General features: G+C 38.4%; 1 protein-coding gene across 1 annotated transcript in view; it reads left to right on the forward strand.

Annotated features, from left to right (window-relative positions):
* Nucleotides 1–11,871: 11,871 nt before the first annotated feature.
* Nucleotides 11,872–26,836, forward strand: part of LOC149300126 (prolactin-releasing peptide receptor-like) — a 28,160-nt gene continuing 13,195 nt past the window's right edge. The window contains exon 1 of the mRNA XM_089485750.1: nt 11,872–12,287. Within this exon, the coding sequence (XP_089341876.1) occupies nt 11,872–12,287 (416 nt within the window). The remainder of the gene's footprint in view (nt 12,288–26,836) is intronic.

Consider the following 26,836-nt stretch of genomic DNA (forward strand, 5'->3'; position numbering starts at 1 on the left):
CCAATAAAGTCGCTCGTACGGACATTTAACTAATTGAACAGGGAGGGAGACCAGTGGGATGTGCCGGGTAAGTTGCAGCATTGGGGTTTTAACCCCAATGCTGCAACTTACCCTGCAGATGCCACTGGAAATCCATAGGTTCGCTGTCAGGGGTTAACTTACAAAGACCGTGCGAGTGAGCCTATTGGTCACCTGCAGGGTCTTCCTCTGGCATCAACCAATTGGCTCATTCGCACTGCCCTGTAACCCGTGACTGCGAACCTGCGGATTTCCACTTCCGTGAACTGCCGCGATGCCGCGAAGACAAGGTAAGTTAGAAGGGGGGGGGGGAATGGTAGACGAAGACGATCACAAAGATCTTCGTGGTGTGTGTCTTCGTCTTCGCCTATGTTTTACCGCCGCCGTCTTCTCTTCGGCACGTCTTCGGAACAAACACGAAAACGCACTCTTCGTGTTCGTTTTCATGTTCGCCCGAAGACGAATGCACAAGTCTAGTTAGAATCTTTTACAGCTGGCACAACAAACTGCATGGGGGGGGGGTTACACTCCAGGACCAGAGCAAGTTTCATGTTTTTAAGTATATCTCTGTTCAACTGTAATATCTTTTAAAAACATGTTCATAAATGAAAGACATTATTTTGAATAAAATTTTAAAAAGGCACTTTTCACAGTTGTCCATGAGTGTGTGTGTGTGTATATATATATATATATATATATATATATATATTATACACATCCGGAGCTAATTAGAAAATATACCTAAAATATATTCATTAACTTGCCCTGGTTTGGAAACCACCCTTTGGTCCATCTAGCCAGTTTATCCATGTGTAAGATATTATTCTGTCCTTGGTGTCATCTTACATTAAGGATAACCATATGCCTATCCCATTCATGTTTAAATTCCCTCACTGTATTAGCTATTTCTTCTGGGAATCTGTCCCGTTTATTTACCACCCTCTCGGTAAAGTAAAACTTCCTTACATTACATATAAGCCTCTGACCCTCTAGATCCATCTTGTTCTAACAATTCTTCTCCCCACCATGCCCAGTGTTAATCCATTAGGACTAGATGAGAGACCGGCCACACAGATGCAGAGTCTACATTACCCTAAAGGCAAATAACACATTTGGCAAAGTCTCCAAAAGAGTGATTATGGAGTAAGAATGGCTCGTCCACAGCAGGTCCCCACTATAGTGAACTGAGACGTGTCCAGGAATGGGTTGACATCACATAGCCCTTCAGGAAAACTATATATATAATATAAAGTACAGGTCCTATCATTTTTTATTAATATTTATATTTAATGTGTGTCCTGTGGTCATGGAGCTTAAGTGCAACTTAAAATTATATAGAGTTAAATATTTAAAATCGGAGTATGTGGAATCACAGTAATAGTAGAAGGAGATTAACATTCATATATGGTAGAAAACTGCTTCACAGATTTCTTGTTTTTCTTAAAATTACATCTACATGCCGATCCTTTGGAACATGTCATTGAGCATGTATAATATCAGTTCTCACTTATGTCCTGGGAAAATAAATTTGCCAATTTTGCACTATAATAATAACACAGTAATACAGTAAAAAGCAATTTGCGCATGCCTGACAATAAATAATTAAATAAGTCATTAGCGGCAGATATCATTAGTGCTAGCATCAAAGCAGAAGCACATCAAGATCATAGGATCCTGAGGCAACACGGTTGAATCCCCAGAATTTTTTATTAGGGGGGACAGTCAGAGGATGACAGACAAAGCTAGAGGGACTAGCATGTAAAGCAAGTTCATTTCTTACATTCTGCAGAGTAAATTTAAGGAAAAGGCAAGAGTTACTTTGTCAGGATCCCTTTGGGATAATAACTTCTAGTAGCATGTGAGTGGAGAAGAGTATCTTAATTACATGGATTTTCCTTTTATTTCTTTAATATTTAGCACTGTTTCTTTTTTTATATGTTACTATGGATTGGAGTATGCTTGTTTAGTGTGCAGACAAATATATAAATCACATAGCAGTAAGTAAGCAACAATTAGGTGTCTCTTTCTATCAGGGGCAGATTTCCTTTTTGCCCTCTTATAATCCCTCACTCACCTGCATCTCTAGTTATGTTGGCATGCTGCACTTGTGTAGAAAGTTGACCAGCAGGGTGCCAGCAGAGTCTTAATTCTCCTACAAAGTGGCACGTGAAGGAGGGCATATGGAACCCAGGCACACTACATGTGTTATGTGACCTCATGGTAGAAGAGCAGCAGCTCTCACACAGCATGCGTGCTTCAATGAAGAGGGGGCTCTGCGTGAGATAAAAGGGAGAAAGGGGAGCCAGGAAGAGCAGCAAGCTGTATTGGAGTGAGATAGGAGAATAGAGGGGAGAGGAGTTAAGGGGCAGAGTGTGTATATGTATGTATGTGTAAGTGCATATGTATGTATGTGTAAGTGCATATGTATGTTGTTAGCATGTCTGTTGGTGTATAGTGTTGGAGTGAGTGACTTAGTGTATCATTATGGAGAGTGCTTATATGTTAGTGTATGGTGTTAGAGTGTGTCTGTGAGTGTGTGGTATTAAAGCTTGTGTGATACTCTATGGCCTTAGAGTGTGTGTTAGGGTATGGTGCTAGTGTGTGTGTGTGTATGTGAATGTGTGTCTGTCACTGTATGTTGTATGAGCATGAGTGTTAATGTATATTGAAACACAAGTTCATGTTAGCATGTAGTGCTTGAGTGTATGTATGTTAGTGTATGGTGTTAAAGCATCAGGGATGAGGCTAGTGGCATGGGGGAGATGGAGATGCTGGAGAAAGAGACAGTGTGTATATGTATGTGTATGGTGTTAGAGTAATTGTGTTTTATTGTATTGTGTTAGGATGAGTGAATATTATAGTGTATTTGTGAAATACTGCACCCAGACGGTACTACCCAGGCTTCCACAAATTTACAAGAGGATTGTTTCCCTTCTCTTTATAGTTGATATTGAAGTGATGCTTTCTTTACATAATGAATGCACACAGAGTCTTACTACATTATGAACACAAATTATGGAGATCAAAAACACTGATTGAGATCCTCTTATACTAAGTGCAGTAATTGTAGCAACCTCTTATGGTACAAGAACATAAGGCAAATGAGTTCTCGGTGAATGATTTTTCATTCTTCTGCTTTATCACCATGCTTAGAGGCCATGTAGTGCAAGCCTGCTCAGCCCCCCACATTGTCTGGCCATTCTGCCACCCAGTGTTTTTCCCATGCTCAGGCGTGCTACATTGTCTGCATGTTATGGCATGCTTGCACACCCGGTATTATATCTCTGAAGGTGATATGCAAATTATGCATTAAGAATCAAAAATCACAAAGTGGCAGCGTTCGTACTTTAATCCAAAATGGAGAGTTTTAAGAAGAATGTAGCTCACACATGCTTTAAGAACTATGCTGGAATCTCTATTATCTAAACAATGCATGTGTTGTAAAAATCCAGTGTATTATGTCAACTGGTGTCAATAAACATATTTTTTTTTTCTTTCTGCGAGAGCAGAGGCAAGTACTTCTGGCATTAAATTAAGCCTTTTATTTTTCTGCAAAAATCCAGACAGCTGCTTGTATTTATAGAGGGTAAGTGTAATTGCTTACATTGGAGAAGTTACCCTTGAATGGGGAAAGCCGTCCTGTAACCAACTCCACAGAGGGTTAAATTGTGAAAGTTCCAATATTGAACATTTTTGTGCTTTAATTCAAGCTCAAGGGGCATTTGTTTTAAAGTGGGAGGGCTTTTATCTTATGTTAATGTTGTTGATATATTGTTTAGTTAAATAAGCTAAAAATTCTTTAAAGTTGGAAGATCTAGTGGTTGATGCTTAGTGTCCAGTGTATCATGAGGTGTTCACTGTACCCATTTTAGTTGGAAGAGCTATTATTGGTATCTGGGTTACCATTAAAAAATATATATATATATACTTGGCTGGCCTAGTGACAATGTAATGAGTTTTAGTCATCAGAGTATGGAAACGTATTTAGTTCTGGAACTCTCAAGGAACAACAAGGCTTTGTTGTATGAAGAAATGCTGAAACACTGTGTGGTGGACTTTGAGCATTGGGTTGTCTAAATATGCATCTTAAAAAAATGCTTGATAAGTAAAATGTCTCATTAAGATGATTATATCCCAGTGGCAGCCATACTGGCTCCTAAATCCTCTATAACCTATCTATGACTACGGATTATGAGTTACAGTCAAACAATCATGCACCTAAGCCATAACCATGCTTTCAGAACCATAGAATTTGATGACAGATAAGAACCATTCGCCCCCATCTAGTCTACACATCTTGCCTGATGTAAATTCCTTCAGTGTTTTAGCCTCTTTCGCTTCTGCTGGGAGGCTGTTCTCAGTAAAGTAAAACTTCCATTCCAGTAATCTAATAATTTAGGAAAAGTATGGAGTTTTACTCATTACTACAGTGGTATAATTGTCTTTGCATTTTCCAGTAGCTAATGATACATCTAGTTAAACCATTAGTTGTACACATACAGTATGTATATTATCCGTTAAAAGAGAAATATGTATAACAGGCACAAATAAGCATATAGGAAATCTGCATTTATTATGACATATATGTCAGAAAAATGTATTCAAGTATAAGGTAATGGTACAGTTAAATCAAGCAAGCAAAATGTGTTAGCAACAGTGTTTGAATTTCCATGGATAATTGACCCTGTTATAAGTAGAGAACAGATTTTGGGCACAGACACAAGCTGCCATTAGCCTAAGTGACATGTTTGTCATTCGGTAATTAAGAGCTGAAATAAATGAACATGCATTAATCTACTTGAGGGGTAAACTAAGCTTTGTGTTAGCGCAGACAGCATCGTTACTATTTAATAATCTACAGTGTTTTGCTCATCCATCTGGATTCAGAGAGTTTTGTACATTATGGTACAAAGTTTGTCAAGTCCTCTTATCACTATAGTAACCAGTTGGTTAACAAATAAAATATATGCTGACCAGGGTAATAGGACAGTGCCAGACCAGTCTGAGCTATAGTGAGGACAGGGCTCCTGAGGAGCTGTGAGCATGCTGCACCGATGATAGTACTGGGATAGAATGTGTGTGTATGTGTGTATGAATATATGGTGTTTTACTGTAAACCTTCCAAGAAAAGAATACAATGATAAATCTGCTAAGGTGTATTTGCTTAGCATACTAAAGAGCACATTTAATCTTTTGTCTACATGGAAAATGCAACTTCAAATTCCAGAAGCCCCTCAAAGTTATATAATAATAATTCAGAGATGATGCCAAGATTTTAAGGTAAGAAGAACCCAGGATATTGGAACAAATAAGTTAGGTTATAGTGTCCAGACATATTGTGTATAGAGTGATACATTAGCGTTTTTCTTTACTTGCCCCACTTAACCAAATTGGAAGAACTGGATATGCATTGTCCTATGGTAACAATCGTAAAATAGGTTGTTAGGCCATGATTTTTATAACACCATTGACTGCAGTAGACATATTTTATGGTATTTAAACTAGACCAGTACATTCAGATTCACATGAATTTTTATTTTAACCAAAATTTGCCAATTTCTTTAATTCATATACAGGCCCAAAAACTAGGAAGGACTCCACTCTCTCTCTCGATGTCTTTCTACCTTCTTCGCAGATTGCTTACATGTCTCCGGCTCAGTGTCTTCTCTTGCCTCTTCTTGTTCTTCAGTCTTCGTTCTTCATCTGCTTCTCCCCAGCAGTGCGGAAGTACTCTGAGAGGCCAGAAAAATAAACACAGATTTGCAGGTGCAGAAACACTTCTCTTATCCACGAATCCATCTGCATTATTCTGTACACTTGGAGTACTTCCAAAAGTCCATGGGGACAGCCTCTCCTCATTTCTCCATTTGAGGAGAGTGTGTGTACTTTTTTGACAATTAATGTAAAATAAAAAAGTAAATCTCCAAGATGACAGACCCCCTCTGTGAAAAATCAGTTTGTACAAGCAATTACCCAGCCACAAAATGAACTAAAAAGGTGTTGTTGGTTGGTTGGGTTGGTAGCCATTTATACTGCGCAAATCAATACTTGAAACCCAAACAAAACACACAGAAACCAATAAAATGCCTTTTCTGGGGGAAAAACATAGCAATAAAGGTGGGGAGTAATAGAAAACCTAACACCTTACTTGAACAAATCTTTTTCATTTCATGAACAAAAATAGTTAGAGAATTTTGTTTTTCTAATTTGCACACCACCATTCTTGCAAGCTATTTCTATTGATCACCATTTTTACAATTACGATGTATTTTTATACTTTTGTTATTTGAGCAACAGCGATTAAACAGGGATGTCCTACTAACACCAAAATAATAATAGTATGAAAGACATGTCTTTTAGGTAAATTTTCAAGAGGATGTACAGAATATTAAATCATTTTTCACTCTCCACGCTTTCACTGCTTGGGCAGTCTAACGCTTGAACTTGTAAGTGGTTATTATATTCCCTTTGCAATGTGCTCATAAAAGGGAAAAAAGAAAAATGTCCTACTGCGTTTCTTTGATTTGGAAAAGTTTGTGGCCATATGTTTGATTAGTCTAATCCTTTGGGAAAGATTTTCAGTGGACAGTAGGTATTGAACTTTCAGCAGTATTCTGTGTGATTGACACATGTGTCTGATACTATATAGTCTGATACTATATAGTTTGTACCCCTCCATGGATTATGTCATGATTGTGTTTTTGTGTAGTATGCTAAAGCAGAATATTACTGATTGCAGACATCCTTTTTTAATTCAACGAGTTGTAAATATGAAACACACAGCCAGAAGCTAGAAATAATATGACTTAAATAAGGCAAATTAGAATAAATGTAATGAGTCCATTTGGCAGAGCTCTGCAGTAGATCTTTAATAATGTTTCCCTAATTGTAATACCTGGAAACTGTGTGAAATGAAATATCAAAAAAATGAAGTCCATAGTATTTAATAACATTGCTAACGGTATAACTAGATAATAAAGAGATTGAAAAGCATTTTATTACTCGGATTCAATATCTTGATTGCATATATGTACGTATATATACCGTATTGGCTCGGATATAGGCCGCCCCTGTATATAGGCCACACCCTAAAAGTTTGGTGCTTTTTTAAAGAAAAAGTTTTTTTCTTTAAAAAAGCACCAAAAAAACATGCTGCTACTCTGTCTCCCCCCCCCGAGATATGCTGCCACTCCCCCCTGAGATATGCTGCCACTGTCCTCCTCCCCCCCGAGATATGCTGCCACTGTCCTCCTCCTCCTCCCTCCCCGAGATATGCTGCCACTGTCCTCCTCCCCTCCCCGAGATATGCTGCCACTGCCCCCCCCCGAGATATGCTGCCACTGTCCTCCTCCCCCCCCGAGATATGCTGCCACTGTCCCCCCCCCCGAGATATGCTGTCACTGTCCTCCTCCTCCTCCCTCCCCGAGATATGCTGCCACTGCCCCCCCCCGAGATATGCTGCCACTCTGCCCCCCGACTTACCAGAGGAGACTCCCGGGTGTCTTGCGGGGCCGGCGAGGAACATCTACGCAATACGCGTATACAACTTCCGGTGCCGGCACTCAGCGGATTTGCCGGCACCGGAAGTTGTATAGGCGTATTGCGTAGATGTCCCCCGCCAGCCCCGCAAGACACCCGGGAGTCTGCTCTGGTAAGTCTTGGGGGCAGAGGTAAAACGCATCGTGCGGACAGTCACCGGCCGCGGCGATGCGGGTAAACAACCTCCGCAGCCGGTGACCGTCCGCACGATGCACTTAGAGAACCTCCCGTGCCGGCACCCCCCCCCCCCCCCGTGGAAAGTGCTGGCAGGGGAGGCTGTCTGAGCGTATCGGAGAGTAGGATGCAGGTTCCCCTGCACCTCTGCGGGGGATCTGTATCCTAACCCCGCTGCCTGCCCGGCGCCCGGGACTGCTAGACCCCGAATATAGGCCGCACCCCCACTTTAAAGACTTAAACTGGGGGGAAAAAGTGCGGCCTATATTCTAGCCAATACGGTATATATATATATATATATATATACACACTATACCCTATATACACTATATGGACAAAAGTACACCATTACACCAAAACGGAATTTTATGACATTGCATTCTAAATACATAGACAATAATATGTCCCCCCCCGTGCAGTTATAACAGCTTCTCTTTTGGGAAGGCTTTGGAGTGTTTCTGTGGGATTTTCACTCATTTATCCAGTTGAGCATTTTTGAGGTCAGGGCCTTCCCCAAACTGTTCCTATAAAGTTGGAAGCAGAATGGATTGGTCCCCTTTAGCATACCAAGACATTTGGGACAATGCTATGCTTCCAACTTCATGGAAACAGCAAATTGAAAACCCTTGTTCCATTAAAAACAGGAAAGCAGAGTAGTATATATATTGGGTTTATTTTTAAAAGAGGAACTATAGCCTTATCGGCACTAACTAGTATGTCAGTGCTGTATCTAAAGAACAAAATGTGGAATATTTGCATAGGACAGAAAATGGCTAAAGATAAAGTTAGATGTGACAGATTCAGCAGTCATTTTCAGATGTACATATTAGACTGTCTGTCAGCTTGAGTTTGCCATAACAGAAATATGTTGTAAAGAGAGAGTTGTCATAAAATAAATTCTAATATTATTAAAAAAAATTATCATAAATTACCATCATAGACAATTTTTTTATGTGTTTCTAGATTATGTCTGGCCTAATTTATATTAGTGAGTTCTGGACAATTTAAAAATGTAAAATTTCTCCTGATTTGGTCTCTTGAGTGAAGTCCCTACTGAGATTAAGTGGGGACTCAATTTAGGGACTGATTAAAAATATTGCCATGTTTCTATTTTTTTTTAATATAGTCAATAATAGTGTTACTTTTTATGTTAGTGAAGATTTTTTAGTCACTCTCTAGGTGGTTTAACTTTGAATCATAGCACGAAATCTTCCTCTGTAACTTTATCTTGAGATGGTATATGAAAGAAGAAATGATGGTGTTGGATGTATGCGCATTAAGGCATACACATGAACACTTTAAGTCAAGAACACCTACCAGCATACACACCAAAGCTGTAAGCACGTTCTGTGACTTTTTCCCTGCTGGGAACTTTATTGCTTTGAAGGTCTAAAATATGCAGTTAAGCATTCTGCACAAGGACCACAATGCTGTTGCCCTGCATATATAAATAATCCCCTGTGTATTATATATATTTTATGTTTCTTTCTTTTCTTTTTTTTTTTTTTAAGTTTAAGTGATCCTCCCCCTTTAATCCCCTTCATTAGAATTGCTTGATTAACCAAATCCACCAAAAAGGGGTGCTTACGCAACAACAAAAAAACCAAACAATATATATATATATATATATATATATATATATATATATATATATATACTGTAATTCTGTATGATCACAAAAAAGAATATAATATGTGTGAATGTGCACTCACAAATAACTGTAAGGAGAAGTATATAAATATTTCCATTTATTTCTTGGCTCTGAAAAATAGTAATAAAAATACACCAATGGCGCAGTATAGCTTTAAAACATATAAAATAATGCAATCTATTGAACATGCTCACAGACTGGTACAACATATATGTATTGTATATGTATCTGGTGGCACAACATAGATGTACATTGCACAATGTATTGTGCAAACTGGGCTTCAATTAAAAAGTCCACCGGCTGTGTAGTAAAAGTCCTCCGTAAAAGTCCAGTAATTCCTGGCTTACTCAAGAGGAAAAAGTTCAAAACGCCAATGCAGTGAAGTCTCCCTCAAATGAGAATGGTTCTTAGCCAATGGTTATTCCTTTATGGATCAGCCAGTATTTAGATTAAGTGAAAGAGAAACTGAAGTTGTTAGTGTTTTTTCCTCATAGCCAGGGTTTTTGAATTAGCAGCAAAATAAGGACCCTTTTTATATTTTAATTTAATTTTTTGGAGTCACAGTGCCTGCATTCCAAGATTGTGAACCACTGAACAGTAGAATCAATTGAAGTCTGTCCTACAGCACAGACTTTTATTACAGCTCCCATGTAGCGAACACACAGACTACTTAAAAAGGATCAGGATGTATCGTAATATCACAACATTCTGCTTCGTCACAGTATGTTTTGTTTTGGTTCTTTTGAAGACTTGTCTCTGGCTGGCTTGGTTGTCAGATGTCTGGCTTTTGGCACAAGAAATGTTGGGGAGTTGAAAAAAAAAATAAAAAAAATATGGTAGTTTCTAAAGGTAAGTCTAATGAAATCTCTTAAGGAGACAGGTCCACTTGAAATCTATACATCAAAGGAAAAGTAAACATATTTTCCTTATGAAACGAGAATCTCTTCAAAGGAAAAACAGTAATGATATCCCTTTGCTAATACACCATCATTGATTCTCTCACACCACCAGTCTTCCCACATCTAATTAAACGGTGCATACGATCAATGGAGCAGACAAACACAAAGGATGGAAATGCCAATAGTAAATCAGTTAGGATAAGAAATGTAAGACTGATCAGGCTGAGTTGAAGAGTAGGTTTTCAGATGTTAAGCCCCAGTGAGCAGATGAGTTCTTTATGACAGTGAGAAATCCCTGTACACAGTTAATACAGGCATAATTTGGGGTTTTGTTTAGCTGCTCTCATGGAAACTTGTACTGAAAGGGTAAAAATATAACTGAATGGCAAACGAGTCAGCTATATTCCCTTGCTAGCCACACAGAGGAATAAATATTATTGCTATGAATAGTAGCCCATAGGTTAAAAAGGGCTCCTTCCAAAAAGAGGTCACAATGGCTGCAGAAGAAAAACCACTTGTAGGTAGACCCTCTTGAGAACCACTGCTCTAGACTCCAAATTATGGAATGAAGACCCTAATCATCCCACTATCCCAAATTGTTGCTGTATGACAACTGTAATCATGCTCAGTCCTAAATTGGGCAAGAACAGCTGGTGCTTCAATGGTTGCCTGCGGGTAGTTCATGGAGTACTGCTGCATTTCTAAAGAGATTAGCACCTGCCATGCTCCATCAACCTCCTATTGGATGAGGATGTATGAGAAAGTCAATACAAGCTGATGTTGTAACAATTGTAGATCAGCAACTAACTGGTATACTAAACAATACTGTAAAGCGGCCTCTACTTAATACTGGTGTAATTGATGAAATGTGCATTGCTGACACTTTGCGATATGCATGTTGACTACAAGCACACATGGAGTTGGTATCAATTCATGCTTTCAGCATTAGACTCCACAGTTTATCATTCCTTACGTCCTTTCTTCTAAGAATTAAACTGGATGTGGGTGTTGAGAACAAAATGTCTGGAACTGTTATTATGAAGATCTCTTAAACACATATAATTTTCTTTTACTTTTTATTAAAATCTATTTTTTGTGTTTTCTCTAGGAATGTAATTTTAAGAAGTTGTGTCAATGAAGGAACAGGAAGGAGCACCATGAACTAAAACCGAAACTGTCTGTGTTCTCAAGATATTTTTTGAGGAGAAATGATACAGATGAAATCTACATCAGACCGGATCAGACATATCGTTTAGACAGAAGTTGGCTGTTAAATGTAAATCTTAACTGAAGCCTCCTAATAATTGATTTGACAGTCTCAATACACATGTCACCAAATTGCCACGTTATACAAATTAAAGGTTCTAACAATCTTTTACATTAAGTCCTGTTTAGATAGCACTGGTAATGCTTTTAAAAATGAGTTCTCCAGTTTTAGAAACCAACATCTTAAATATCCAACTCTAAACTGGTCTTTGCCAACTATATTATGGGAGACCTTTTTATATAGTGCAGTACTAGGCTCCAAATGAGGAGACATATTTGAAGTTAATTAACTTAACTTTAAGGCTTAGTAATAAGATCTAAATCATGGAGTCCACAGGTGGTTGGAGTTATGAGCCAGGCAATCTCACTATCTACATGGTCAACCTGAACAGCTCCAACTCAAGCTCCCAATTCACCGGTGTTCAACTCATCCAGTCATATAAACCTCTTATAATACCATGCTACACCTTGGTGGTGCTGATTGGCATCTTTGGAAACTACCTGCTTCTGTATGTCATCTGCAGGACCAAGAAGATGCATAATGTCACAAACTTCTTTATTGGAAACCTGGCATTCTCTGATATGCTGATGTGTGCCACTTGTGTACCCTTCACTTTGGCATATGCTTTTAACCCGCAGGGATGGGTCTTTGGAAAATTTATGTGTTACTTTGTGTTCCTGATGCAGCCAGTAACTGTCTATGTATCAGTTTTCACCTTAACGGCCATTGCTGTGGACAGGTAATATTTTCTTGTTTCAGTTTTTTTTCATATATTTTTAGTTTATCCTGTAAATCTGTTGCATATGATCATTCAAAATATATTGGGGTGTTTAAAGACATCTCAAAAATGGCATATTCTTGTTCATATAAAAATTACACAGCATTGAAGGGACTTGTAAACTGTACAAGTGGGTTTACCATGTCTTGGTTAATGTTTTCATATGAATACAGATATATTAACTTTATCTATACAGTTCTGTTTACCCATCAGGGGTATGCTTAATGCACCAGTTCTTATATAAAATTATAAAATTTTCGCATTATGAGGCAGACAATATATAATTGCTAATGGAATATCAAGAAACATTTGAACCTTTCAGAAAAAGATCACATATAGCACTTTTGTTAATTTGATTTAACATAAATATTTTAAAGTAATAGATTAGCATTAGCGCATAACCATTCTGAACTGTAGAGCATTTCTGTTTTGTGCCTGCTTCATTCCAACGAGTTTCTTATTTTCCTTTTGCTCGTAAGATTAATCAGACGCAGCACGCGTGTTGAATACATTTGAGTGCTTTTGTGATAGTGAGAACTAAGGCCATCTGCAAAACAGCATGATACGTGATTCAGCTTGAAAATGAGGACCACAAATAATATGAAATTTTGTTTAGTGCCCGGATGGTGATGTATCCTGTTGTTTAGATATTGTTTGTTAATCCAATGATTTATGGGAAAATGTAATAAATAGTTCTATTTTAAAATAACCAGTTTCATATAAGACACATGTAAATTAGACTAGGGAACCCCTGAAATACGGAGACCACTCATACTCCTATTCCACGCTCAGACGACAAGTGATTAGATGTCATTGTTAATGGCTTTAATTAGTGATTCCAGTTTATTAGAATCACTAGCAGACAGCCTAGGACAACAGGTCCAGAGTTCAGCAGTCCTGCTGCCAGGCCAGGCATGTATATTACGTGATCAGGCTCTCCAGTGCACCACTGCCTAATGGGCTGGTTACAATGAATATCTCCCCAGCTGTCCTATTTTCAACGTTGAGAAGTGTGCCGAGCCGACACCCCATCCATAGAGTACTGCACACAAAACTAATTGTCCTGCTGAAGCTCAGCAGTAAGGTTGGTGGCTGATGTGCTACCCTGATACGTTGTGGATCACTGGTCTTTATTCATCTTCCTTTCTTTATACCAGTGCTAAAAGGGAATTTACTCCCCTAACCCCAGTTTTCAAATTAAACTGAGAAATAATAGTAGATTTGCGATGCCTGCTCTGCACACCTACTCTACTGATCAACTTGTCCTCTTGTAAGTACTGCTTCGTAGACGAATATTGATTTAGAGCTATCAAATTACTCCTTAGTATACACTATATACAGTAGAGACTGTATATACACTATCTCACAAAAGTGAGTATACCCTCACATTTTTGTAATTATTTTATTATATCTTTTCATGAACACTGAAGAAATGATGCTCTGCTACAATGTAAAGTAGTGAGTGTACAGTCTGTATAACAGTGTAAATTTACTGCCCCCTCAAAATAACTCAACACACAGCCATTAATGTCTAAACTTTGGCAACAAAAGTGAGTCCACCCCTAAGTGGAAATGTCCAAATTATGCCCAAAGTGTCAATATTTTGTGTGGCCGCCATTGTTTACCTGCACTTCCTTAACCCTCTTGGGCATGGAGTTCACCAGAGCTTCACAGGTTGCCACTGGAGTCTTCTACCACTCCTCCATAACGACATCACGGAGCTGGTGGATGTTAGAGACCTTGACAGGCCCAGACTAGGACACTCCCACCACCATGCTTGACTGTAGGCAAGACACACTCACCTGGTTGCCGCCACACATGCTTGACATCATCTGAACTAAATAAATTTATCTTGGTCTCATCAGACCACAGGACATGGTTCCAGTAATCCATGTCCTTAGTCTTCTTGTCTTCAGCAAACTGTTTGCGGGCTTTCTTGTGCATCATCTTTAGAAGAGGCTTCCTTCTGGGACAACAGCCATGCAGACTAATTTGATGCAGTGTGCGGCGTATGGTCTGAGCACACTCTGAGACAGGCTGACCCCCCCACCACTTCAACCTCTGTAATGCTGACAGCACTCATACATCTATTTACCAAAGACAACCTCTGAATATGACGCTGTGCACCTGCACTTAACTTTTTTGGTCAACCATGGCAAGGCCTGTTCTGAGTGAACCCTGTCCTGTGAAACCGCTGTATGGTCTTGCCCTCCGTGCTGCAGCTCAGTTTCAGGGTCTTGGCAATCTTCTTATAGCCTGGGCCATTTTATGTGGAGCAACAATTGTTTTTTTCAGATCCTCAGAGAGTTATTTGCCATGAGATGCCATGTTGAACTTCCAGTGACCAGTATGAGGGAGTGTGAGAGCGATAACACCAAATTTAACACACCAGCTTCCCATTCACACCTGAGACCTTGTAACACTAACAAGTCACATGACACCGGGGAGGGGAAATGGCTAATTGCGCCAAATTTGGACAGTTTTACTTAGGGGTGTACTCACTTTTGTTGCCAAGGTTTAGACATTAATGTGTGTGTGTTGAGTTATTTTGAGGGAACAGCAAATGTACACTGTTATACAGGCTGTACACTCACTACTTTACATCGTAGTGTCATTTCTTCAGTGTTGTCACATGAAAAGATATAATACCATATTTACAAAAATGTGAGGGGTGTACTCACTTTTGTGAGATACTGTATATCTTTGAGAGGCTTGTTAAAGTAACACCGCAGCCCTGTATAGAAGTAAAACACACATGTTGTGTGCAGAGCTCTGTTATCGTTAGTACTAATGAGTTATGCCATTTAAATAAAACGTAAAATGTGTTTGAATCTATTCTCCCTGTAAATAGGTCTGATAATAAGTCTGATAATGGGTAGTGGATTAAATCATTGTGCAAAAATACTGGCCACTAAATGTATTACTACAGTATAGGATGTTAACATAAATGAGACAGAGCAAGATTTTTTTGTTAAAATAAAATATATTCAGGTATAATGGGTCCATAAGACACTGTAGAAAACCATGCAAACCTGAATGGAGAGAATCAATCCAAGAGAATGACTGTGAATAAACAAGACAAAGCTTAGCTTTCTAAAACCTCATTAAATACATTTGAGACTCGGGAATGCAGCCAGTGTCTTTTTTTTCTATGATGTGCATTTAAAGTTTATTTTTCTCAAACTGTATGAAAAAGCATTTTATCCAGAAGACAAATATTTTAGAAAAACCTTCTTTAATGCTCTGCCATTAGATGAAAAACGAGAGAGAGAGCGAGATAGCGCTGATGGAAGTAATTGCCCGTTACTTAAGAGTAAACCACAGATTCAACTATGACAGAGTTCAGATTGTTTCTGTAATGTACTAAAAGTATATCTCATCAGCCAATTATGGTTCAGTTGCCTCTCTCTCTCTCTTAATACCATTAACAATTTGGCCATTTTCTGCCTCCTTAAATTACAGTGATATTAAATACCGTACTACATTTCTCCTAATCTAAACATAAACATAAATAACATTTAGAATAACATTTTTTCAATTATGATTAGTATAGTAACCTTGGACCCCCATTTAATGGGCGCCAAAGTGGATTATCTTTAATTACCGGGACTTCTGGTATTAATTGAGAAGTGGTATAATAAATGTTCTTCTAAAAGGACAGGTGGATGAAATAAATGCTTCCGTTAAACAGAAAAGAACATGTTATTCAGAAGAGACAACTGATATAAATGCAGTAAATGTATAATGAAGTGTAACAGAACATATGCAGCAGCCATGCTATCGTTTCCATGATGTCACTGCCGTACAACATACTGTTCTTGTATAGAATATCTAACATCTGACAGATAAATGCAGAATAAATCTTGAATGTAGATCCGTCAAAGTACGACTTTTTCATCATGGCTTAGAACTTTTTTAGTCACAAATATACCTATGGATGTGATCCCTGAAAGTTATTCTAAGTAAATTGTAAACCAAGACTGGAATAGTGGTCTTGTCACTACACTATTCAGCCAACAAATGACATCATATCCTAAAGCTAAGCATCTCTGAGCCAGGGGATCAAGATCGGTGGGGTCTTGGCAGACATACCCTACAGAGTCAGTGCTGCTCAGTCGTATTACTGGATTTCCTTTCTGCAGTTCTGGAACTTTTTTATTCAACCAAAGAGAGTCACAACATAATTTAGCCTGGGATTAGAAAGGTCCAGTCAGTGGGATTCCAAAGAAAAATATTTAAGCATACGGTAGGGGAACCACAGAGAAAGTAGGTGGAAGCATGCTAAGCAACTTTTGGTCCCCACAAAGCCCCCTAAAAGCTGTGCCAAGACAAATCTGCAAACAATTTTTTACATATCATCACTAATAATTACTATGATTTATGTATTTCTATGATTTTAAAAGAAGGCCCTTCTTGTCCTCAACAAAACAATGTATAATTTGTGTGTGTACATGCAATACGGAAAAGGGGAATCATTTTTAGCATACGCTAACAATCACATTGGCTTTAGTACGTATCCAAGCTGCCGCCTACTTAGACTATCTCTGCGACCGTGGCTGCAGACTTGTGCCTGGAGAATCCTGAAACAATAACTCTGATCCTTTCAAGCACAGAACAATGTACTTCATTGTAACATGTGACTGACCGTACCCCCTGCTGCAGGACAGGGTGCCCATGGCCTTTTTAGCCTCATTGTGAACTAGACTTTACTCCATGCATAAACATTAACATGATATATCCAAGATAAGGATAATTTACCACAAATAATAGTAATTGAGTATCTTCCCTGCTAGTCTACAAAGAGGTACATTCTTCTCATAGATTATTTTCTGCTCAAAGATGCAGGCTTTTTGTGCCCTAGGGTTTAAACTGATAATGTTTGATAAATGAAGCAATAATCTGACCCTTTGCCTCTTTTTGTAGCAACTAGAAATTGGAGTATATCTCATGGAGACAATATAAGGAGTAGAGACAAGGATTAATAGAGGACACAGATGTAGGAGAAGATAAATATGTTTCTACCAACCAGGGAAATCAGCTACAGAGAAGCATTTAGCAGGACTGCCTTTTCTAACAGCAATTATAGATTAAACTGGTGACATGTTCCAGTTGAATTGTTATATAAAAAGTATACCCGTAGGAATAGTACAATACCACTAATTTGTTACGGATGCAAGGTACATTTCAGTATATATATATATATATATATATATACATATATATATATATATATATATATACATACATACATATAATGTCATGACTGCCCCTGGGTTCCCGCTGCTCCAATCCGGCTCGCAGGAGTAGTGATGGTGGGCACGCCAGCGGCAAGCTCCGTTATCCCAGCAGGAATCAGCTAGCACCAGAGCATTAAGATGCCTTGAAGGGTATCATTACCTATCGCCTACCGAATATCACAACAAATGTTGAATACAAATTACTTTGGGGAAGAGGAAATAATACATTCAGAAATCGAAAATTATTTGTCTGTAAACCATAAATGAATAATTAATTTTAGAATTACCAAGACAGGGAATAAAGATGAGCTTCTGCAGACACTATAGGTCAAAATGCCACCATGAAATACAGCTCTGTTCCACAGGTCGCTTCATTCAAGTTTCCTCTCTATAGTTTAAGGCAAATGTATCTCTCTATACATATTAATTAAACATAACGATCAGACTAACCAAGCGTTCCTGACCAGCATTTTACACATTGGTGTGGTCAAGAGAAAAGTCAAGGTTTTAAAAAAACAAAAGCTCTGTTACAATATATTATACAATTGAAAAATATATCAACTGTATGTTGCTGGTTAGCCAAATATGCCTGGGCTCCAGCTACTCATACACCCCGAGCCCTAGTGCTCCCAGTGCCCTGGGCAAACAGTGTTTTAGGTGATCTCTTAAATAGAAAGAAACATCAAGACAGAGTGGTTACCTGCTCAAACCTGTTTAGTGCTATATGCAGTCACCTAGATTGCTTATATGAAGGTCATCACTAGAAAGTAGGTTATCAACATACCCGGGAATTTCCCAGGGCACGCTACAGAGAGCTCTCCCTTTCCATGAGGGGCCTCGAGTAGCTATCCATGGAGGCTGTACCAACCATTGGTGTGGAGCCAAAGCCTTGAGTAGGTGGAGAGTAGGGGGGACTGGACAGGGAGTAAACATGGGAAAATGCTGCTGGAGAAACAAGAAACTGACCTGGATAAGTAAGGCTTTGCTGGGAGACTATTGGTGAAACCTGGAGTGTTACATCCCAAGATGTAACTTCCATTATTCTTTGTAACTGTCCCCAGTTGTGGAGGCAAAAGAGAAAAGTTCTGTGACATACGGAAGCTTCACGTCTCGGTGAAGACTAACACAGAAAACAGCCAAGTTCAGGAAATTATTCTTTAAAAAAAACCATTCTGTAAATCAGCCTGTATTGCTCAGTTTATGTAAAGCCAGTAACCTACTTTCAATCCATATGTATAGGGTAGATGAGGTCTATAAAGATGCATTTTTATCTGTTATTTTATCATATAAAATAACAGTATACAGTAGTTCTTTCAATTTGTTTAAACAGACATCTTACTAGTTCAGTAGTAGGTCTACTAATATTTCTCTCTTTAGAATACAAAAGCAGTCAATCAAAGATGATTGCTCTTATTGATTTAATATAGGTTTTGTGATGCTATGTACAATGTGTTGTGTTCTCTCTTCAACTTGAGGTAACTTTGTGACAGTAATTTGTTTAAAACAATGGATTTTCAAGTGGTATTTGCACAGAAAAAGTATATACAACACAGTGTGTTTGTGTCTTTTCAGCTAGAGAGAGAATATTTTGTCAAAGGAAATAATGTAGCAGACAGCAAAGGCCAATGGTGTATGCATCTGGAATATAGTGTTTAGTTCACAGTCCCTTGGCATTTGCTCTCACAGATTGGATAAAACACTCCAGAGATAGCTGTTCTAGTGAGACGTGGTGTAAATAATTCGCAGCAGATGGCACATTATTGCAATACTTGTCAGACCAACACCTGAGCTACACGGGAAACCCAGAGCAAATGTCTGCAAACAGAACAGAATGGATTTGTGTTTCTACTTCAGTAGCCAATACATAAACAAGAATTATTAGCATAAAGCTGACCTCGCGTGAGTGGTTTCATTTAGATTATGACGAACAGAATTGATACAAAAATATGTTTTCTTATGGTGTTGTCACTAGAAAGAGTAATAGGTAGACCAGTAGTACTAATAGCCCATGTTTTGTGGTCATAAAATACCAAAATGTTTTAGAAGGTTTTTAGAAATTTGAGTGTGGGGAGCAACTAACAGAGATTCAACCGAAGTCTGTGAAGTCTGGTTAAACTGGGCATAACTAGGAACCACGGGGCGCTGGTGCAAAAAATTGCCCCCCAACTTCAGCAGCTAGTCTGTGCCATCATTGCCCCTTGCCCCCACTTCCAACATAAACCATATTTAAACACACGTACACAAATAAACACTCAGTAACAAACACTCCACCTCACACAATTACGCATCCATGTTTATAGACACACATGTACACATGCATGCTCACACACACAAGTACACATACATGCTTACATACACACACACACACACACACACACAAGTACACACCAATGCTCACACACAGAAGTACACAGAAATGCTAAAAAAACACACACAAATACACATTCCATACATACATACTGTATGTGGATATATAGATATATAGATACACACATATATCCCACCTCCTGCTCCCACTTACCTCTCCCCGCTCCTGCAGCTTTCCCTTTGGAAATAAAGTGTGCAAGTGTTCCTGTTGCTCTGTGTCTGTACAAAATAGTTTAAAAAGGACACTTCTGATCTGGATTCAGGTAGGAAGCGCCCTTTCCAAACAATGTTGATCCGTTACGAGGAGACGGCTGCGACCTCTGTAGTTATGTCAGTGCCAAAAGGAGCTGCTTTAAGCTAGCATATAGGGAACATAGCCCTGATAAAAATATTTCCTCCATCTCCTATTAATGGGCATTCAGATCCCCCTTTGCCATGTGGAGCTTTGTGATATGCAGTTTCTTAATCCACGAAAATGTTCATGAAACATGTGGCAGCAGCTATGATAAACTCCTGCAAAGTTCAAACAAAAGGAACCAAAAAACACCCAAACAGAGCCAACCCACCTTGTCAATCAGTTATGGACACTAGACCAGCAATTGACCACTAGCACCATCAAGTTATTAGAAGAAAGAAAAAAAAAGCAGATAATTTAAATATAGGGATGTAAAATGAACATGGCAGGGGAGACACGCAGCACAAAGTAGTAAAGACATTTACCCATTAGGGTAACTATTGCATTAAAACTTCTCCTTATAAACAGTATAACAAACAAAATATTTGATCTTGACTACTCTAGATATATTTTTATTTATATTTGAGTTTCTTTGAACTGGCCCCTGAAGACACAGCAGGCAGATTGTACTAATTGGCTTCTTGGCAGATAATAACATGGTACCTCGGTGTTATAATGGGATCCATGAAGGCGTATCCGTGCCTAAACTAATAGAATCCCAGGTCCGACTCACTGGTCCTTAATGAGGCAGTTATGAGCTGAAGGATTGCCTCAACAAACCAGTTAAATAAATTAACCTCTCAAGTATAATATATCTAGTGTTCGGTGCTGTTTACAAAAGGTTTTCACTTTTTGCACACACTTTGCAATTTTGCTTTTAAATTCAAACACAGAATAGGTGACACTGCAAAAGACAAAAAATAAATTGTGTTTAGCAACATAAAAAGTGCATAAAAATATATATTTTCCAAGGCAGGTGAGGTGTCTTTTTACACTTTCAATTTTTTTTACACCAAAGTTACATTCAAAAGAGAGGAATGCAACACTACTACACATCCCCTTTCGAGTATTTGTAAGTGCCTTTTGTAATTAAAGAGTACCCCTGATGATGTAATGGTGACATCACTGGGTTTGTTTACTGATAACAAAACATGTAATATAAAAGTAATAAAACTCCCCATTAAAAGTATATCATGTGAGCAACCATGTTCACAAACTTTTCCAGTGGCCTGAATAATTATTGCTCCCTATTCAGTTATCGCTCATTATCATTAAGTTGGTTGTTAATTAGTTCAGGCAGCCATTATAACGGCGGAGTGAAGGAACAGTGGTGTAGTTTTAAATCAAATGTCTCAAAATAATTACACTACAGATAGATTCAATAAATTAATTTCCCCCTGTTATGTAGATGTATAACATGCAGCTGTGTTCCATGCGCTCCAGGTTTGTGCGCCAAGAATCCTTTATTGTGTAGAGTTGAATAAAAAGATGATTAAACCAATGAGCCACACATTAACAGGGTTTCATTGCACCATTGCATTAAACATGACAAAAAATAGACAAAAAGAGTCAGAAATAACTGAAAAGAATATTAACATTTTATTAATAGAATATAATCAATAGCGCTATTACCATCATATGCATACATTTTTTGTGTTGTCCATTTTGCAAATGCAAAAATAAATAGTTTTCCATCGATCTACCATATTTAGCAATTTGCATTAAAAATGGCCTACTTTCTTTATGGCTAATCCATGGCTAAAGTCAAAATACACACTTCCCGTTCCGTTCTCGTTTGCCCAAAAAAAACATGGCTGGCTGTAGGGTTTAAGGTTTGGTTATGCGTAAGGACCAGACTCACAAAAGTCCTGTATAAAAAAGACTTTTATTGATTATTTAAAAATAAGCTACAATACCAATTGTGTGATGTATTGTGAAGTACACACACAGTCGCCACCGCACTGTTTGGACCTGAAAATGTGTCATACCGAGAAGAACTTAATGAAACATAATTTACTCTCCATGTTCCCTGCCTTGCAATTAGAAACAAATTACATTTACTCAATTAGGCTGTGCTAGTCACAAGCTTAAATAAAATAAAACATAGTGTGAATAGATTAGATCCACGATTTAATTGAGATATACTACACAAGTATCTTCTATTATCATGAAGCATTAATAAAGTAGGTAATTTTGTTCTATTAGCTAAAGGGGCTTATAATAACTATTATTATCAGTAAAGTTTTTCAAGTGTTAATGGAATAGGCACGGAATTCTATATTTTGTGTTCTTAAGTACTATACATGAGCCCAAATGCCCTGGCATATACATAAAAAGAAACAAAGAAATTATAAAACAAACCCAGAAGACATTCAAAGAAATGTCATCCATAAGGTAATAAAATATAAAATACAAGCCTATCCAGCTTCCATTACATCCCTAGTTGCAGCAGGACAGAAGGTTCAGGATGGAGCAGCCCCAGGGCCACAATAACAGGAGCAGATCACCCTACTGTTTTTATGAAAAGCTTCTGCTCAATGGTCTGGTTGGAGATCTGTGAGATCTCTGTTGCAACCAGCCCATTTGTACTATAAGGGTTTGTGCCTAGCCACTTTTCATGGTACTTGTAATTTTGGAGGGACCTCGATAGGACATCATGTCCTGCTGCACAGGACATAAAGTGCAAGATAGAGGAGACACTGCTAGTGGGTATTTGCGGCACTGTCCTGCGTCAGGTGTGGGAAGGCTTTTTATTGTTTCTTTTTACTGAAAAGGTAGGCATTCTTTCTGACCTCGTAGAGAGTGAAGACTGTGTTAGCTTTTGGTTGAAAACTTCTTCCATTAGTTTTCCGCACATTCTGTAAACTAGTATTGTATAGTTGTGTATCAGCATGCTGTGATAGATAAATGGCAAATTTTCTGAAGAAAAAAACTTATTACAAAGAAAATATTCTATTTCTTAGAATAAAGACTCAATGCAATTCACATAGCTAGCAGAGGAATCATTTCTACGTATTGTTACTGAAAGCTTTCAAGACATGGAGTGCTTACAAAGTTAGAAAATACATCCTTCGCATTTCGATAGGACAGGATGAATCCATAAACAGATTCTGCTTAATAATTAAGGACATATTTCCTAGCCTATAACATGGACACTATGGCAAGCAGGGGTTACAGTGTTATATGAAGAGCCTTCTGGCACTTGGTCACCATAGAACACTTTTAAGAGTGGAATTCACTGGGAACATTTTTAAAACATGTTCCTGGTTTATTTTGAGCTCTTGTGTGATTATTATTATTATTATTATCATTATTACCTTGAATATTGTCCACATCTACCAGGCAAGCCAGAAGATCTGCTTTTCCCACAGAAATCTTGTAGTGCCACCACCACATAGGGCCAACAATGAACACATTTTAGCCTCTATATCCACTTTACACATGGACCTCTTGTACGCTCGGAATTGGGTGATCTCTTACACTCTCTTCCTGCACGCTGTGTCTGGCTTATACAGCATGCAGGAAGTGACATTACATCCACTTCCTGCATGCTGGATCAGTCAGCACACAGCATGGGGGAAGAGATGCACAGCACTGCTGCAGGTTAGTAGTGTGGGCAGGGGCACAGAAAGGCAGTTTGGGGCAAATATGGCACAGGCTGGCTGTTTGGGGTACTGAAAAGTTGTTTGCCGAAAAAGATGGCACAGCTGTTTGGGGGCACTGTGGGACATGTGGGTTGGTGAAGTTGTGGGCCCCGGGATAAATTTTGCACCAGGGCAATGTGTTTTCTAGTTACGCCCCTGATACCTTACAAAGGTCTAAACCCAGAACGTTTATGCATAGTTAGATTAGTAAGATTGTCTTACCCTCCTCACCTGTTGAATTTACAAGTGTTGGCCCTTCAAGAAGAGTCAAGTGAAGGAATTGAAAAGACAACTCTCCCACAAACCACTCTGTCAGATATGCATCTGGGAAAAAAACTACTTTATGTGGAATAAAATGTTTCTATGTAGGAAGTTTAGTGTGGTATATAATGAGGGTAGGCAGTTGTGCTTTTTCAATCAGAAGAATTCTGTCATTGTGTTGAAGGAAAAACATCATACTAACACACGAGTTATGTAACCAGATGTACTATTTCATCACAAACACTTAAGTGCCCCCTGAAAGCGGGCTTTGGTGAGAGGCTGTCACGACAGCGTACACATTTTATAAAAATAAAACTATAAACCTTGACCATGATCACAATCATTTTTTCTTCTGTTATTGCTCCAAGTTCATCTTGAACTGACCTGCCAGTGAAATAAATCATAGACGATCTCAGCCTCAGAAATGTCCTCTCTGGGCATCTCTGTCCAATGCAAGCTAATTAGCAGCTAGAATGCCATGTTTCTATTGCTGGAGGGACATATTAATTCACCCTCCAATTTCCATTTCTGTGACATGCCCCAGGCAGGTTATCCTTATTTGAAATCAACAAAGGTCAAAACGTAAGTGGCATGTTTTAATGAAAGACACAAGATAGGACAAGAGGCCATGCTTGAACGCTGGAGGCTGGCAACATGTGGGAAATGGACAAGATAACATACATTGCTCAATAAGTTATAAGCCTGCACATTACATGGAGGGTTTGGGTCACAGTACTTTGCATTAAGAGCCACTAGCTAAGCTACTATACAATTCGTAGGCTGATCATGTTTTAAAATCATAACAAAGAAAATGGGTAAATGGGAATAAATAAACAGGGCTCCACAACATTATAAACTAGATAATAAAACCTGCAGTAATGCAGATACATTGGATGGGATGATAATTGTTATATATCAAAAAATTGTGAACATTTGGGGCATAAACTTGAGGGTACCAAACAACCCTGAGTGAGAGTATGAAGAATTTTCACCTTTACCGCCTTATCAGCTGTAGCTCAATTGTCCCGGAATAAATACAGATCGGGACAAATATATTCCAGTCTGACCCTGAATTTGGTTTCTGCTCATTGCAAAACTTAAATGTCCTAGAAATTGGTTTAAAATAAAAGGAAAACCACTATCTGAGGGGCCAAATCAACATGGTATCCATGCTACTGTACACAATAGTGTCGCCAGCCACGGGTTCTGTATCAGTCACCTAACATTTGTAACAATTTATACATACAACCAAATGTTTTTTTAACCTAAATGGCTAATAACCGTATAATGCCAGTAAAATTGCCTCTAGGGGTTGACACGTGACACTGGTTATAAATCAATTACATTCAACAGTGTATTTTGCTTTGAAGATAGGTGGGTGTTTTGCTATTAGGTTAGCTTTGAAAAGTATTTACTGAGCTCTTCCATTTGAAAACAATGTGATGGCATACTGCATTACTGCGTTACCCAAGTCTGTCTAATTATAGAGATAATACAATATATTATTATTACATGACAAAGGGTATTGGAGTTATAAAAAGGTACATACTTTAAACAACATATTTATCAAAAGGCTGCTACAGGCTTTACAATAGACTTATTTCTGATCAGTTCTAGGTTTTATCATTTGAGATAAGTTTACCTCTGGTTCTAGAATACCAGTTCTCCTTCAGACCACAGTGGAAACATTTTAGATAACATTTAATTCAGATAATGGAATCTAATTTGTTATATCTAACAAAAAAAAGATTTGTGCAGACATATTATTATTATTATTTATTGTTTTATATAGCGCCACCAAATTCTGTATTCTCCATATTTAAAGGTAAATATTTTCTGTAACAACATGTGGGTCATGACATCACATCTTCATACCTGGGAACTCTCCGGGTTTGACCCGGAGATTGCTGGGTGAAGCACCCGAATCCTCCGGTCGCAGGAGCGGGGTCTTGACACGCCCCGCTCCCCGCCTATTTTCCCTTTAGATTGGGGGTGTTTCCCGCTGCCGTCAGTGGGAATGCCCACTGACATCAGCAGGACCTCCCGTCAACGTCAGTGGGCAGTCCTGGTCGCGTCCCGCAAGGGAAGACTCCAGGTTGCGGGAGCCCAGAAGTTCCCAGATATGCACATCACACTCTGCTTAGGCAACACATAGAGTCTACCCAACTTGCATATGTGTCATGACTGTGTTACTAGATCACAGGTATTTCACAAGTGCTGTAACCAGAACACTCATGGGAACACAGGTTAGGACATGCCATCAATGGGACACAAATTTTGCTCTCAGGATTGTCTCACACATAGTGTTATCAGTACCCTGGTCTGGATTTCCAACAAAATGCTCTAGCACATATATACATACATATATATATTTCCCCTGATATTTCATATTTTTTGTATCTGTGCATGTATGATACCTATCTACTAGCACAAAATACACAAGAAAAATAGGTTAGATGTGTCTAGGTGTCATTATATATATATATATATATATATATATATATATATATACACCGTATATATGCACAATTATTTAAACCAATGGAAACATACAATAAGCATTTCCATAGAGTGCAATTTTATGGGGTACTAAAAATAGCCATGGTTACCTGCTTTTCAGTTAAGGCATGCACCTCTTTTTTTTAATACTTACTTTTATTTTATGTTTTTTGCATATGAGCAATACAAAAAATAAGAAGTTGAACATAACTTGATTGCCCTACGAAATATGACATGACAAACTGCGGGAAATAATGCTGATTTTGG

The sequence above is a fragment of the Sceloporus occidentalis genome, unplaced genomic scaffold (assembly GCF_023333645.1).
Source record: "Sceloporus occidentalis isolate IW3139 unplaced genomic scaffold, rSceOcc1.0.p SCAF_26, whole genome shotgun sequence".
In the NCBI taxonomy this organism is placed as follows: domain Eukaryota; kingdom Metazoa; phylum Chordata; class Lepidosauria; order Squamata; family Phrynosomatidae; genus Sceloporus; species Sceloporus occidentalis.